This window comes from Phoenix dactylifera, chromosome 5 (assembly GCF_051530095.1).
Source record: "Phoenix dactylifera cultivar Ajwa chromosome 5, Ajwa_hap1_PhDact_Kaust_v1.1, whole genome shotgun sequence".
NCBI lineage: Eukaryota > Viridiplantae > Streptophyta > Magnoliopsida > Arecales > Arecaceae > Phoenix > Phoenix dactylifera.
Window position 1 is genome coordinate 38,642,288 of NC_143194.1, and position 16,151 is coordinate 38,658,438.

General features: G+C 43.0%; 1 protein-coding gene across 1 annotated transcript; it reads left to right on the plus strand.

Moving 5' to 3' along the window:
- Positions 1-9,672: 9,672 nt before the first annotated feature.
- LOC103709728 (strigolactone esterase D14-like) lies at positions 9,673-12,532 on the plus strand. Its single transcript, XM_008795215.6, has 2 exons — positions 9,673-10,184; positions 11,915-12,532. Exons 1-2 carry the CDS (start codon positions 9,835-9,837, stop codon positions 12,345-12,347), a joined length of 783 nt encoding a protein of 260 aa, XP_008793437.4. The 5' UTR covers positions 9,673-9,834; the 3' UTR covers positions 12,348-12,532.
- Positions 12,533-16,151: the final 3,619 nt, after the last annotated feature.

Genomic DNA, 16,151 nt, shown 5'->3' on the forward strand with positions numbered 1-16,151 from the left:
TTTTGATCTACCACCATATCAGCCTTTGAGCTACTACGTCAGCTCCTAGTCTATTACGTTAGTTTTTGAGCTGTTACTTCATCTCCTATTCTAGTGCGTCAATTTTTAGGTATATTTGTGATCTAGTTTCCAAACTCAAGTTAGCACTAATAATACCATCTTGAATTTGAGAGGAGATGTTAGCATAATTTTAGGGATCACGTAACAGACTGTATCGGTTCATGTTGCTGGAAATTGGACCCGGGGGCGACCGTCGGCCGAAAGGGAGGAGCTCCGCTGCCTAAGTGGCGGGTGGCGGCTCGTCGACGGGCGGCGTCTTCCTAGAGACCTGCAAAAAGCCGGTGGCCGGGCTGTCCGGCGCCGGCCCTCCGATGCTGAAGTCAGTGAGGGGTCAATATGGGGGAAGAGAGATAGAGAGAGAGCCGGAAAGTCAGATCCCGTCCCCGTCTAAAATGGAGGAGTTCCCCTTTTATAGGGGGCGGGTTACCTGTGATGTGACAGAGCAAATGGTTTGTCGTACAATTGTGCATTAATGCCCGATCGTGTAAATCAATGCCATTACTGTAGGAGATTAGGCCGAAGCTCAAGTCGTCGTGGAGTCATGCCAAGCTGGCGTCAAAATGTTCCACCCTTGGAGAAGAGAGTCCGATCTCCAGTGGGATGACGGCTTCTGTTCCGTACGTCAGATTGAAAGGAGTTTCGTCGGTGGGTACACGGAACGTGGTCCGATAAGCCCACAGGACGTTGTACAGGTCTTCGACTCACTGTCCCTTGGACTGGTCAAGCCTGGTCTTGAGCTCCTGCAAAATAGTACGATTCGTTACCTCGGTTTCTCCGTTCGTCTGAGGATGCGCGACCGAGGTGAAGCGGTGATCGATGCCAAGCTCGGAGCAGAATTCTCTGAAACGGGCATTGTCGAACTGGCGACCGTTGTCTGATATGAGGATGCGGGGGAGTCCGAATCTGCAAATTATTGACTTCCAAACGAAGTCTCGCATCTTCTGCTCGGTGATCCGGGCAACTGGCTCGGCTTCCACCCATTTAGTGAAATAGTCGATGGAGACGACTAGGAATTTTCTTTGCCCGGTTGCCAGAGGGAATGGTCCCAAGATGTCAATCCCCCATTGGGCGAATGGCCAAGAGGAGCTGATCGAGGTCAACGGGGCCGAGGGCCGGCGTTGGACATTGGCGTTTCTCTGGCATCGGTCGCATCTTCGGACGAAGTCGAGGGTATCCTTCTGGAGTTCTTCCGACCGAGGCCCCGCCTCGGATGGTATTGATGGTGCCGGCGATGGGCCTATTGGCATTTGGATCTTCGAGCTGCGCGGTACTCTCCACTGGCCTTCTCTCTTCGCGCCGGTTCTGTACGAACCGGTCGAGCACTCCTCGACGGATGAGTGCCTCGATCTCGTCCCGGAGCTGAAAGCAGTCCTCCGTATCATGGCCGTGGTCCCGATGGAAACCGCAGTACTTCCGGGGGTTACGCCAGGCCCCGGAATCTCGTCTCGGGGGCGGGGACTAGAAATAGTCCCGGCCCTCGATCTCCATGAGAATCTCAGCCCGAGGAGCAGTAAGGGGAGTGTAATTTTCGTACCTCCCGTTGGGTATGCGAGCCCGTGGGGGAGACCTCGGACGAGGCGGGGACCTTTGCCGAGGTGGTCCCCGCAATCGGGGTGGACTCTTCAGACGAGGCGGATTCTTGGCTCGGCGCGGGGACGGGCTTCTAGGGTGGCCATGCTCCTCGCGACGCCTTTTCTGCTTCTTGGAGGTCTGCTCGGCCCCGCTCCGTCTAAAGGCAACAGCTTCCTCGGCTTTCGCATACTTCCGCGCCCGAACCAGCATCTCAGTGAGGTTAGCAGAAAAGTTCTTCTCGATGGAGAAGAGGAATCTATAAGACTGGGCCCCAGTCTTCAGTGCTGACATGGCAATTGACTGGTCAAGCTCCCGGACTTCCCATGTTGCGGCGGTAAAACGGTCCAAATATTCCCTGAGGGACTCTCCCTCCTTTTGTTTTATATCGAGAAGGGAGTCCGAGGTCCGCCGCTGGGGTTGGCTGGCGGCAAAATTGCTGGCGAATTGCCTGCCGAGCTGTTCGAAAGAGGAGACGGTGCTAGGCTTCAGCCCGGTAAACCAAAGCCGGACTGCTTCTCAAAGTGTTGCTGGAAAGGCCTTACAAAGCATGGCCTCCGAGGCTCCCTGCAGGGCCATTAAGGCCCGATAGCTTTCCAGGTGGTCAAGGAGATCGATTCTGCCGTTGTAAGGCTCCACCTGGGGCATCTTAAATCTTGGCGGGACCGGCTCATCTTCGATTTGTTGGGAGAAGGGGGACCTCGTGGTGAACTCGAAGTCACCATCGCGTCCCGACCTCCTGCTGTGGAGTGCCTCACTCTGGCGCTCCAGCTTCTCGACCTTCTTGTCGAGTTCATCACTCTGGGGGATCGCCGCGGCGGTCCTACCCGGCGCAGGTTGCCCTGGGACTGACTCGACTTCTGACGGTTGTGGCCAGTCACCAGGACCCCTCACCGGGTGTTCCCTTCAGGGGGAGGCCTGAGCTCAGGGATTTTGACCTTGGGGGGCAATCTGCTTGCAGGAGGCACCGACTGAACTGGGGTTGGAGGGAGTGGTGCCGTTGGGATGCCCATAGGTTGCAGGCCTTGGACAGCAGCAGCCAAGGCCTGGACCTGCTGCACCAGGGCATCAAACTGCTCCGGCCGAACTTGGGGGGTCGAATCGGCCGGAGGTGGCGAGTTCTGGACAGAGTGTCCGGGGCTAGGTGGAGGACGTCGAGAGGCATTAGAAGCTTCCTTGCTTCTCAACTTCATGGTCGCGACTCGAGCCCTTCCTCTAGCGCCAACTGTTGCTGGAAATTGGACCTGGGGGCGACCGTCGGCCGAAAGGGAGGAGCTCCGCTGCCTGAGTGGCGGGTGGCGGCTCGTCGACGGGCGGTGTCCTCCTGGAGACCTGCAAGAAGTCGGTGGCCGGGCTGTCCGGCGCCGGCCCTCCGATGCTTAAGTCAGTGAGGGGTCAAAATGGAGGAAGAGAGATAGAGAGAGAGAGTCGAAAAGTCAGATCCCGTCCCCGTCTAAAATGGAGGAGTTCCCCTTTTATAGGGGGGGCGGGTTACCTGTGATGTGACAGAGCAAATGGTTTGTCATACAATTGTGCATTAATGCCCGATCATGTAAATCAATGCCATTACTGTAAGAGATTAGGTCGAAGCTCCAGTCGTCGTGGAGTCATGCCATCATTCGTAGCCATGCGCGTTTGCCGTGAGAGGCTCGATGTCCGTAGGCGATGGAAGCCATACTTTTTAATTGTTGAGTAGGCTGAGGGCTTGCAGGTGCCATGCGCTTTGATTGTTGAGTGAACCGGAAGTCCACAGGACCCATACACATTAATTGTTGGCGAAGACAAGACGTGGTCTTTTGATCGTACTGCGGGAGGATGTAACCTCAACGCGCAGGTCTGACGTCCTAGGGTTGGTAGGGCTATCCGGGTGTCGCCAGGCCGAAGGGAGGTCGGCTCGACCGCCCGCGGGTCGGAGGGGTTTGCTCGGTCGGCCCCTGCTCGGAGGTGTCTGCTCGGTCGGCCCCTGCTCGGAGGGGTCCGCTCGGTCGGCCCCTGCGTGGCGACATTTTTTCCCCAACAGTTCATATTATTTTTTTTTTATCGATCAGTATTATTTGGCTTTGTTAGCATGATTTTATATTAGCCTATATCATTTTTTATATAGAGTCTATATATGAGTATATATAACCTTTGAGATATACCGAATATGCTCGAGCAGAGAAATAAAATTACTTTTCTCATTCTTTGCTTTTCTTTTTCTCTCCTTCTGCAAATATTTTAACATGATTGGCTCAAGGAATGTGGTGCCGGCTTTGTAGAGCAAGAGATGGCAGGTAGAGCTAGAGAGAGCTAAATAACCCAACCAGGATATGATTTTTTACTTATTATTTTTATGGTTATTAAACATTCAGTTCACGTGCATGTATGATAGTAAACTATAAAAAGTTGACTAAGTTCTGCGGGCGGTTTTATCGTTTTCACTTGTTTTTTAAGGAAAAGATGAATGCGATGGCAAGTAGAATAATAGTGCTGGGCCAGATTAGCTTGATTTGTGCTGATAGTCTGGGATGGTAACGAAGGTGGGACTGTTGACATTTTAGAACTGTAGGCCCATCCATACAAGAGCTATTTTGGAGTACAAATGGGTTGTAGTGATGTACACATGTACGTGATTATTTACAGATTGAAGCTAGAGGTTACAATTCTATAGTAATCAGAACTTAATTTCCATCCAAATATATAGACCTCTCCCGTGGATTCTTTTGCATCTTACATATGATCATCAGATTGCTAAGAGTATAGTTATACAACGCATAGGTACAGTATTACATGTATTTCATCCATATCCTTAATTATCGTGCTGAAGCAGGTCATTGTAGCAAAAGCAGTCGAGCATATTAAAAGAAGCTGGTGTTGCTTTGCTAACTGGAGAACTTCAGGTCGTGGTCTGTCATTAAGAACATATATATTTGCCGGAAAATAAGATCTATTGAAGTAGGAAAATGATTTATTCCATGGAAATTTACCTAGCCTGCCCAAGGAGGTGCTTCTAGCTTCCTTATTACCATGCATGGCGTGGTGAAGGAGAGAATACTGCGCTTAACCATCACCAGGAAATTGATGAGAAAAAAAAATTACCACTACCAGGAAAGGAATCGAGAAAAGATTGCAGACCCATCATTTATGGGTCATGTATTTTAAATTTCTCTTCGAGCAAGCTCAACGTTACTTATGATGCGCTCGCCCTTTATGAAGCATCAAGTTTCGTCGCACTCTAAAAATCTAATAGTCCCATGTAACCGGGCTGCCGTGTGTTAGAGGGGTTACTTGAAAGCTGGAGTGACTTCAAAATTCATGCCTATTGATCTCGGGAAATTTCCGGTTTGTGATTTGGCCTATTTATTTTTTTTCCATAAGAGCGCTTGCCATTTCTTTGATTAGTTTAGATGTCAAGAGGGCATAGATGGCTTGTTTCCACCATCAATTCCTTCTATCATGGTGCTTATTTAGAATGAAAAGATTGATTGAGTAAATTCATGGGGGGTTGCTTACGTCGTAATTTATCATTTTGATGCTATTTTAACATGAGCAAAAAAGTGTCGAATAAACTCCTAAATTTTAAAGTTTAACCATGATATTGTGCATTATGACAGTACCTCCCATTTTATCAATATAAAAGGGAGCAGCAAGCTCGTGGACAGGTCTCAAAGGATCAAGCATCTTGCCAAAAAAATATTCATCATACTTTACTGCATAAGAAGTTGTCTTGGACGCACTTTACAAGGGCCATATAAAGATATCGATCTAGTATAAGAAAATCTATATCCCATCTCAGTGATTTCAATGAAGGGGATTGAATGAATAGACATTCTAGATGCTCTTCCCAATGCAGTCGTTCTTGTAGAAATTTTTTTTTTTTGGCTTAGTGCAGGTTTTACGCAAAAAGTTAAAAAAGTTGAATCATTTCAATATTAATTTTATAGAGATATTATAGTTCTCTAGAAGATAATTCTTCGGTCTCATATGCTGTTTGACTTTTTATGCCGAGATTAATTTAGTAGATATGCGGGGTGTGAATCGCGATTGAACACGAAAAAGACCTGAAAACCCTAGAGAAATTGTTAGAAACCACCCGGCAATTGGCAGGTCTTGTGGGAATCTCCTTTAGAAATTAGCATGGCTTGGAGATAGCAGGTGATATATGGATTCGATAGTCAAAAAAGCGCGGGCTTCAAGCAGGTTATAGGTGTGCAAATAGATTGAGCGGGGTCGAATCATAAGTGACACTACCCGACATAGTTTTTTGTTTGGGTCCTAATTTTGGACCTAAACCCGACCCGATAGAAGATCGGGTCGGGTCTACCGCTACAATTTTTGGCTCAACAGGTCTGGCCGGATTCATGTATAACTCGGACTCAACCTAAAAAATTCGAGTCCAGTTCGGATCAACCCAGTCTTCGGAATGCCGGGCAATGAAGGAGCGACCCAGTCTGCTGTCCTGTTCGCCTCCCGAAACACATGTGCAGCCTGCAAGCCACCCATCTTCTGAGCTAGCCTACGGGTCTCTCTGATGAGAGGATGGCCATCACCATATCTATCCACACATCGAATCTAGTCAATCATCACAGAAGAGTCCCCCTCGAGATACACCCTCCCGGCTCTAAGGAATCTCCTCGCATATAACAGTCCATCCCATGCAGCCCGAAGCTCTGCCCCTACTACAGTAAGCCCAAGCGTGCACCGACCCCTGACTGCTACCAGTCCGAGCAGAGTACAACTTTATTTTTATGAGCTGATTTTTCTATAGTAACAATATCTTGCTATGTCGTTGCACCTCTAACTGGAATTTTATATATGCAATTTTTGTTATAGAATTATGCTCTGCTCCTATGAGGTAGCATACGTGTCCCTTTTTTCCTTAGCAAATCCGTCTGTAGAAAATGAACTTAAAATGATACAACATTAAGTAATAGATAAAAAATGAATTGACAGCGTAATATAAGTTAAGAATATAAAATAAGAACCCCTTCGATGGATGGATGCATCTCACCAACTATTGGTACATTTGAAATTAAATTACAATAAAAAATTTATTCATAGCATTGTCATGTTGTCGGGAGAACGAGTAAGTTGGCAAAGTAGACACGAGCCTAGTTTGTTTGGCTCTAATTTGGCCTGCATATAAAGTACAAATCCTTGCAGTAGATCCCTTGTATCAAGACATAAAGAATATTCAAATTTTTTATGATAGCAATCCTTTCAAATTATATAACATAATATCCTGCACTTTCATCTATTTTTTTATTTTTGTTAATTATTATTATTAGGAGAATATTTGATCTAGGAGAATTTTTACGGTGGATGCAAGCCACTTTAGCCACTATGAATAGGGCTAGATAGCTTTCAGAGTAAGATCCGCCGTATCAGAAAAACTAGTCGCAAGCGAAACTTTCAGAGACAATAACTTAATCGTACAACGTTCGATTTTGATAAAAAAAAACAATTTAAAAAAAAAGGAACAATCTTTTGAGATTTATATCATGACCCCACATCTGTTAGGGGGCAATGCCTCTTGCGATGGGCTCCAATCCTATTGTTTGGGGTCTAAAATGTGCCAGTCAGATCAAAAATTTATTTTTCGAGCAACACTGACATATTTTTCAATCCAAAAATGATTAAGTAAAGCAATAGAAGGTGGAAGTCGAGGTGTGCATTATAAAGAATTTTTTGCTTTTTTAGATTTATTTCTATTAGCCATATCTATTTAAAAAAAAAGAGACTTGAGCAATCCGATCCGAATTGTTAAAGAATAGATTTCACCATTATAAATTGAGATTATGTACCTTAATTTTGGATTATCGATAAAAAAAACTTCAACTCTACTTTTGTAATTCTTTTATTTTTTAAAAAAAATTGTTTAAGATATTTAATTTAAATAAATTGAGCGATTCTTTTCCTTTCTGATGGGATTATTATTTAAAAGTTGGAATGAATCAGTTGGTGGACGCTCCCGGTCGATTGTTAACCACTTTGCTCATATTTTCCGGATTTCCGTGGCAAAATATATGTTAAAAGTTTGGCAGATTAGCATGGAATGATATATGTTGGTTGCATCGGACAATCCTGCCAACTGTATCTTTTCTTTGAAATAAAATCCCACCAACTTTATTGGCTGACAAAAGTTAGTCACTGGACTCGCCTCCAAGCTCCGAACCACATCTCATCATTATGTCTGCTTGCAAAAGGCTATAGCATCCAGTCCCATTGCACCTTTTTATTTTATTTTAATCTTTTTGGCCTTCACTTCCTGTCCTCATCTTCGTGTTCTTGGTGGCCAGAATCCTGTCTCTGGACTAAGGCGCGACGATCATCGATTAATGCACCTTTTGTAAATTATAAATTAGAAAGACAAACATCTTTTGAGGATAACCCTAGAACGGCTCTAATTATGCATAGGTTCTTTAAGTGTCCACAAGAAGATGTGATTATGGGAGTGTGACTAATGAGACTACGTAGCCCATCAAGTCATATATTAAGAAGGATTTTTTTTGCATGAATATCCTTTTAAATATTGGATTTTGAATGAATACCCTTCCAAAATTGATATTTGCATGTATACCCTCGAAAAACACTTATATTGCCAATCTTCTCTTTTTTTATTTTTGTTTTTGCATATGTATCCGTACTATCTAACAACGTTAAAAAATTAATGGTTTCAAATTAAAATAACTAAAATACCCTTAATGGGTAGACATGCAAATAGATCGCGGTCCCGATAGCAGAAAAAGATGACGGAAACAATAGCATAATTTTAAAATTTTATTTTAATTTTTAATTAATAAAAATATGATTTTTTTTAACATCGTTAGAACAACCGTTATATTACGAGAATTTATACAATAACAGAGTTTTACGAGGGTATACATGCAAATATCAATTTTGGAAGGGTATTCATGCAAAATCCGATATTTAGGGGGGTATTCATGCGAAAAAAACCCTATTTCGAAAGAAAAATTGGAATTTTGATGGTCATCATATATTTTCCAACACCATGGAGATACAGTTTGCATCCATAGGGGATATGTATGGATGCAAACAGTATCACTGGCCAGATGATTCCAAAAAGAAGAGGGTGCGGGGAACGGACAAACAGTGCCAGCTGACTGGTCTCCAAGCAAAACAACTTAAAAGAAACCTTTTTATAGCGTTGCAGATGGATTGATGTATTGCACGATTCGACAAACGTTCTTTTAATAAGAGAATCTTTGGATTTTCTTGCAGATCTAGGGATGACAACGGATCGAAGAAATTATCTATACCCTCCTCATTCTTGCCTCCAGATGGAAGAAGTCGGATAGAATTAAAACAATTATTTTTTTATATGGAAAGGAAGATTTATGAAGATATTATATATATCCGAATCAGATTTGAGGATAGATTTTATGCTCCAAATTGATTACGGATAGGATAAATTCTGCTCTATTTGGATCGGATACTCAATAAGGTGCAGTAAATCACCATCCCTATAGGAACCATGGACATACGATTTGTCAAAGGCACATAACCTATTGGCTCTTGTCTTCCTAGTCTAATTTGTTGACTGGGCGAGAATAAAATATCTATGTAAAACAAAAAGGGAGCTAATGGATTCGTGCCGCTCTGCAGCTCTTAGCAATTTCATATAAACTTTTCTTCGTGCCAGCTATAATCATGTTCTAAGATTTAATCTTGCGTGAGTACCTACTCCCATAGAGTATTCCAAATACAACTTTTATTCCCCGATACCCGTGATCATGGCTTCGATTGGTATGCATCATGTTCTTTCCCTAAGTCTCACTTACTGTTTTTTTTAAAAAAATATATGTATATATAAATTTAATAAAATCACATGATGAATTTATATATCAAAAAAGATATTTCCAATAAATTTATCGCAAGGGTGGCTCTCAGGCTCTGTTTACAGATCACAAGTTGGCAATCATTTTAAATGTTCTATCAACAATTTCAAATCAATGACCACAAAAATTTTGGTATATCAGTGCTTCCAAGGGCAATGGATGGTTGTATTCATAGTCAGATATTTTTCACTGCTTAATAATTAATGAAAAATATTCTAAAATAACATGTTGTTATCTTTCTCATGCGGTCGTCGTAACAGATGAGTCTTCCTCCTATATATACGGTTCCAAGGCACAAAATGGCCATCATCATCATCATCATCTCGCCCCCTTCCTTCCTCCCTTCGTTTCCATACTTTTAGAAGCCATGAACGCAAAGATCATTGGGAGTGCCGGGCAAACTCTAGTCCTTGCGCATGGGTATGGAGGCAGCCAATCTGTTTGGGATTACGTCCTTCCCGACCTGGCCCAAAGGTATCGAGTCGTGGTGTTCGATTGGAGCTTCTCAGGTTCCATCGAACCCCCTATCGACTTCGACACCTCGAGGTATTCTTCCTATGGTGCCTTCTCCGAGGACCTCATCTCTCTCATGGACGACATGAACTTAAGAGAAATAACATTCGTGGGACACTCCATGGCCGGCATGATCGGATGCATCGCGGCCGTTAAGAGGCCTGACCTCTTCGCTCAGCTCGTTCTCCTTGGAGCATCTCCTAGGTGAGGGATTTCTCGAGCACTCTCTCTTTTTTTTTTTTTCTTTCTCTGTCTCATATTTATGAATTGCTCAGACTATATATCCTTCTTTATAATTAAAAAAAAAGAAGAATTGCTCACACGCCTATGGATATCTTTTTCTATCACCTAGGAAAAGGTGACACTTAGCTTTATGAGTTAATTGTCGAACAAATCTTTGCGTGCATGCCGCATATTGTGCCCTCAAAATGCATGAAACTTGCGTTTGAGTAAAAATCTATGCATCTTGAGGCATGATGTGCGTCCTATCCTACAAATGGTAAGCATAGAGGGGAACAAATACTCATTATTGCTTCATTTTCCATTGGAGATAATGATTTTTTCTATTGATTAAGAACAAATACTTTCTATTGCCATTTTATTTTCTAGTATATCTTTTAAGAATGGATGGCCAGAATTATTGCTTGATTTTATCAGAAACACTGCAGAAATACTATAGCAAAATCCGAAATATTTTTCTCTAGGTCGACGGCGGTTTCTTGAAAAAAAAAAAAAAAGGGTCTCGGTCCCATCCACACCAGATTTTCCGCATATGGAGCCATCAAAATCTTACACAAATATTGCAGGGTTGTGAAAAGATGGGCACTAAATTTACCAAAAATAATGATAGGTTGTAACAGAAGAATGGATGGAAATGTGGATCTAGCATGTTATGACTCGCCATTTTTCACGGGTCTTACCATCGGTTATTCTATGTCTAGTGTGACAATGACTCCTCTTCTATTTATAATGACTTGTTTAGCTTGCGGAATGAGGAAGGACAAAAGTATGGTCTAAGAAAAAGATTGAAGAAATAACTTATATTTAGTTGGACTTGTCAAAGCAAAGAGATGCTGGAAAAGTAATTTTTCTATAAAAATAAGACTCTCATTAGGAAAAACCTATAGGATATGGACAAGTCTATTTTTCACAAGTTGAAAATTGATATATATATATATATATATTGAAAAATGCACTTAAGCTTTTAAATAAAATTAGATAAGATCTTTTTCTTTATTAAGGATACATTACGTACTCAAATAACTTTTTTTAAAAAGTAGATGCTCGATCAAACATAAGTTACTCTGATATGTGCTAATTTTTCATGATCAACCAAATATGCCAAAATCATTTTTTCATGCTCAGTTTCTCAAAAAAAATATTTCAATAAAAAAAAATTCCGTGAACCAAATGATTCCTAAATATGAATCAATCAATGAAATGATTTGAGGCCTATTTTGAACATCTTTTATATATTAGAAGAATATGTTCCTCTACTGCAGGGATAATTTGTGGGATCGCCTAATATGTAGATATTATACAATTCAATGTTTTTTTTTAAGTTTCATTTTTCTTTTCTTAGATTTGACCATGTTTTTCGACTCTGGACCCTATTTAACTTATTCCATTTTAAGAAAACTAAAAACGCCCAACAAAGTTAGCTTTGGTCCAAAGTCAAAAAGGTGATCTGTGAGCAGGCTTCTACTACCAGATTTAGACCTAAACCTAACCCAGATGGGCCAAAGTGAGTCGGCGGAAACAACATTACTTCGGCCATGTGGGCCTTCCCATTAGTAGCCCAAGTCAGGCCGAGACCCTGTCCGACCCAAGAAAAAGTAGATGGGCCTGATCCATTCGAACCAGTAAACCACATCCACTAGTTAGCTTCGCTTACGTCTTCCAACTATTTGATCATGTCATTCTTCTACTTGCAGGTACTTAAACGCAGAAGGATACGAAGGAGGATTGAAGAGGACGGAAGTCGATGAAATACTCACAGCCATAGAATCCAATTTCCGGACATGGGCTAAAACCTTCTGCCCACCCCTCATTGGAGTAGATCATCCCGACTCCATCGAAAAGTTTGAACGGGATTTCCTGAGGATGAGGCCCGAGATAGCAGTGTCTGTGGCGAGAATGGTCTTCATGAGTGACTTCAGGGACGTCCTTGAGAAGGTAGAGGTGCGATGCACCATCGTTCAGTGCACCGATGACATCGTAGTCCCGATGACTGTGGCATATTACATGCAGAGCAAGATAAAGGGAAGGGTGTCGCTGGAGTTAGTTGAGTCCGGGCATTGCCCTCAGCTAACCGCTCCCCAGCTGCTCATCGATATCCTCGACCGAGTCTTTATAGCAGGAAACTGACCGTGGAGTGCAATACAGTGAGGGTGCCATGTGCTTGGTCTCTAAATTTAGACCTATATTATATATCTTATACTTGGCTTTGAGGGATGTATTCTGCAAAGGGGTCTTGCATGCTTCTTTTTTTTTTTTTTTTTTTTTTTTTTTTTTTTTTTTTGGGTAAAACGGTGCTTCATATTTCTCTTAAATGAGTACAGCCAGCTACATCAGCAGAAAGAAAATAAAACAGAGCATCAGGGACATCAGCATCCCTAGTCCAAATAATCTCTTCAGAATGCCGAGTAACAAAGGAGGCAACCCAATTGACTGCTCTGTTTGCCTCCCGATACATATGTGCTATATGAAAGGAATCTATCTCCCTACCCAATCTGCGGGTCTTCCGAATCAGTGGGTGGTCATCCCCAAATCTATCCACTACTCGTATCCAGTCAATTACCGTAGAGGAGTCGCCCTCTACGTAAACCTCATCTGCACCACGTACCATCCTCGCATAGGAGATGTCCTCCAAAGCTACCCTCAACTCCGCCTCAATAGCGGTCAAACCAGAGGTGCATCAGCCTCCTGCCGCAATTAGCCTGCCCTGGTGATCTCTGATCACAAAGCCTGCTCCTCCGTAAACTCCATCCCTCGACCTGTAGCCATTGAAATTAACTTTAAGATGACCAAGAGGTGGGGGCACCCAAAAATAGGGCAAATCTGGGCACTGTAACAGCAAAACGGGTATCCTAGATGTCCCTAGCCATCTGATAGAATCTCGACGCGGTAGCCGTGGTGATCTCCGCAGCATGCCGAAAGCCCTGTCCACCACCGTCCTTGGAATCGACCTACTGCCCTCAAAGAGACGCGCATTTCTGTCCAACCATATATGATAGGCCAGGTATGCCCTTCTAATCCCCTTCTCGACAGTGCTAGGTCTCCTCATAGACTCCAGTAAATGATGCAATAGATCCTTCACTGACTCCCATGTATGTGGAAGAGGAACAGACAACCTCTCCCAAATCTGCGCTGCCTTAGGACAGCTAAGGATGACGTGGGTCACTGTCTCCTCAATGTCCGAACAAGCCTCGCAGAATGGAGTAGTCTGAACACCTCTCCCTGCTAACATCCTCCGGGGTGGTAGGCAGCCCCAAGCCACTTTCCATAAGAATAAGGCCACCCGCAGGTGGATTCGCATCCGCCAGATCCAACCTCCATCCATCTGTCGAGCTGGCTCTCTACTAATCAGCGTCCGGAGGTCCCTGGCATGTACCCTGGATCGCTCTGTCGGCACCCATGCCAATCGGTCTGGCTCCTCCCTAAACGGAATGCGAAGAGTTAGAATTCGCTCTGCCAAGTGCTCCCCGAATGTCTCCCGAATCAACCCCTCCCTCTATCCGCCCTTCTCAGAAAAAAGCAATTTACTGACCCTATATCCAACTAGCCTATCCGTGTCCACCATGGTCAGTAATCGATAGATAGGCATCTCAGTAACTCAACTGTCCTCAAAGACATCAACAGAACGCCCATCACCTATGGCCCATCTGATCGTCGGGAGCACTACCTGGGTCCTTGCACACATCTCCCTTCAAATAAGTGAGCAGTGATGTCGTACCCAGCTTCTCTTCGACGCCGCTGAGATGGCGAGATGCTGCAGTGACGTCTTGCATGCTTCATCATCAAGTATTTTATGGACAGATTTAATTTGAAAGATGGCGAGAGAGCGGAAATTATGTTTACTCGGAGGTGAATTTGCTTGTGTCAATTTAATGGAGGGATAACAGTGACACGTTACGTCTTGGTATTGGTAAAGCAAGAGATCTGCAGAACATTGAGAAATTAACATAGTTGAGATATCCGAGAAGCCTCGATGAGCTAGCCAAGTGACCTCACCTCAGGAGACGATGATGTGAGCCATGGTTTCAGCACATAAGCTCGATAGAATAAGATACCGCGCTCACCATCTATCCGTCGTTCAGCGTAGTTTTCCTGAATGACTTCATCATAGCTCTATGATATCAGGGATTCCTCATCTACGATACAAAAAAGAAAGCTCCTATACCGTGATGCTTACATAGTTAGCAGGTGGCTGGGAGATTGAGCCAATGCCATTGGCATCCCAAATAAACCGGACAGAGACTTGCAATACGTAAGAGACATAGTGGGACCGAGTCCAGACCATCGTTCCCTTTTGAACATTTTATCTTCCATAATTTGTTCGCGATTACCCACGGCAAGTACTAAGCTTTGGAATGAAATTCTTTACTCTCCTAATATCTTGTTAACAGTCTGACATGGTAAAATATATAGCCTATGCCTTTTCACAATATTTTTTCTATTTGTTCCGAGTTGGATAATGGAAGGTGTAAGCTATCTTCTTGTAAATCGTCATTATGTTATATTAGCAGAGTAGCAGACCTAGATTAGGAGACGTCGCTTAGGCTGTGTTTAGCTACTGAGGAGCTAACCTGGGGGCTGGGGGGTGGATAAAGTTGAGCAACAGTAACCACCCCTTAACCAATTAACTACGGGACTGGTTAAAGTGTTCTTTGGCTGTTGCACAATTAACCACACATTTGCTGAGATGACGGAGAAGTGGTATTTAATTGCAAAAAGCATAGTTAAGATCCTTTTTTGTGATATATTGATAACAGTATCCTTATGCATTATTCCACTTGGATAAAATGGCCAAGGATTTCACCTATCACACAAATTTCTTGTATATCGTTGACCAGCATATATATTTTGATACATGTAAAGCCTAAAGTACATATATATATATATATATATATATATATATATATATATATATATATATATATATATATATATATCACTTACACGTTCTTGAGTCGTCGTGTTTGATCTGTTCAGCCGAAATGCTGAGGGTACCTGGAGAAATTATATCCTGCTCCATGTGCTCCGACATGACTTTGCATCTGGCCAATCGCTTGATGTATCAATTACCAAGACAAACGCAGGGTGAATGGAGCCAATAAAAATAAAATAAATTAACTGGCATTGAGCCCAGCCACATGGTATACCGACGGTGTAAGAAATTATTTTATGTATATTTATTGTGAAAAAATTATATTCTATATCATGTGGCGATGCACAATACCAACCATATATGCTTGCTCATGAGAGCCACATTCATCAAATGCTAATCTCGTTGTATCATCATAGAAACGGATATTTGGGATAGACATGGTGCGCCGTCGTACGGTACAGAATATAATATCTTCCATTGGTGTACCCGTTAGCATATCTGGATCTGGTTTTCAGGGAACTGTTAGAGATAAAATGCATAATAAAACCCTTAATGCACCATTTATTCCGTATATGGCATCCGAAAATTTGATTTGGAGGTCATTCTAGGTACGCCTGGGGTAAGTCATGCAGTGCTTCCGGAGATTACGAGTAAAATATACAGAACAACGGAACACGCAACCTCAATCGCCCACCTATCTGCACGTGCCTCACGAACTCCAAAGTCCAAAAGACAAGCAGGGAGTAGGAGACGGTCACCTTTCTGATTCTCTCATTGGTCACGGGTCAAATTGTTGGTCCTATAAGGACCATCCGGGCGCAATTTATTTTCATGTTAGTTATTCACCGAACATAACTTAAATACCTATACAAAATCAAAAAATAAAAATAATATTACATAGCTAGTCATTTTGAGTGAGGTTTTGGATTACTACAAATAGTATTAAAGCGAATCCGAACTATGACCTATATACGTGGATTAGAGTATACTGCAACATAAGTATATTTAAGTATATTTGAGCTGAGGAACCATATATCTGGATATATTTTGAGTTGAAGACC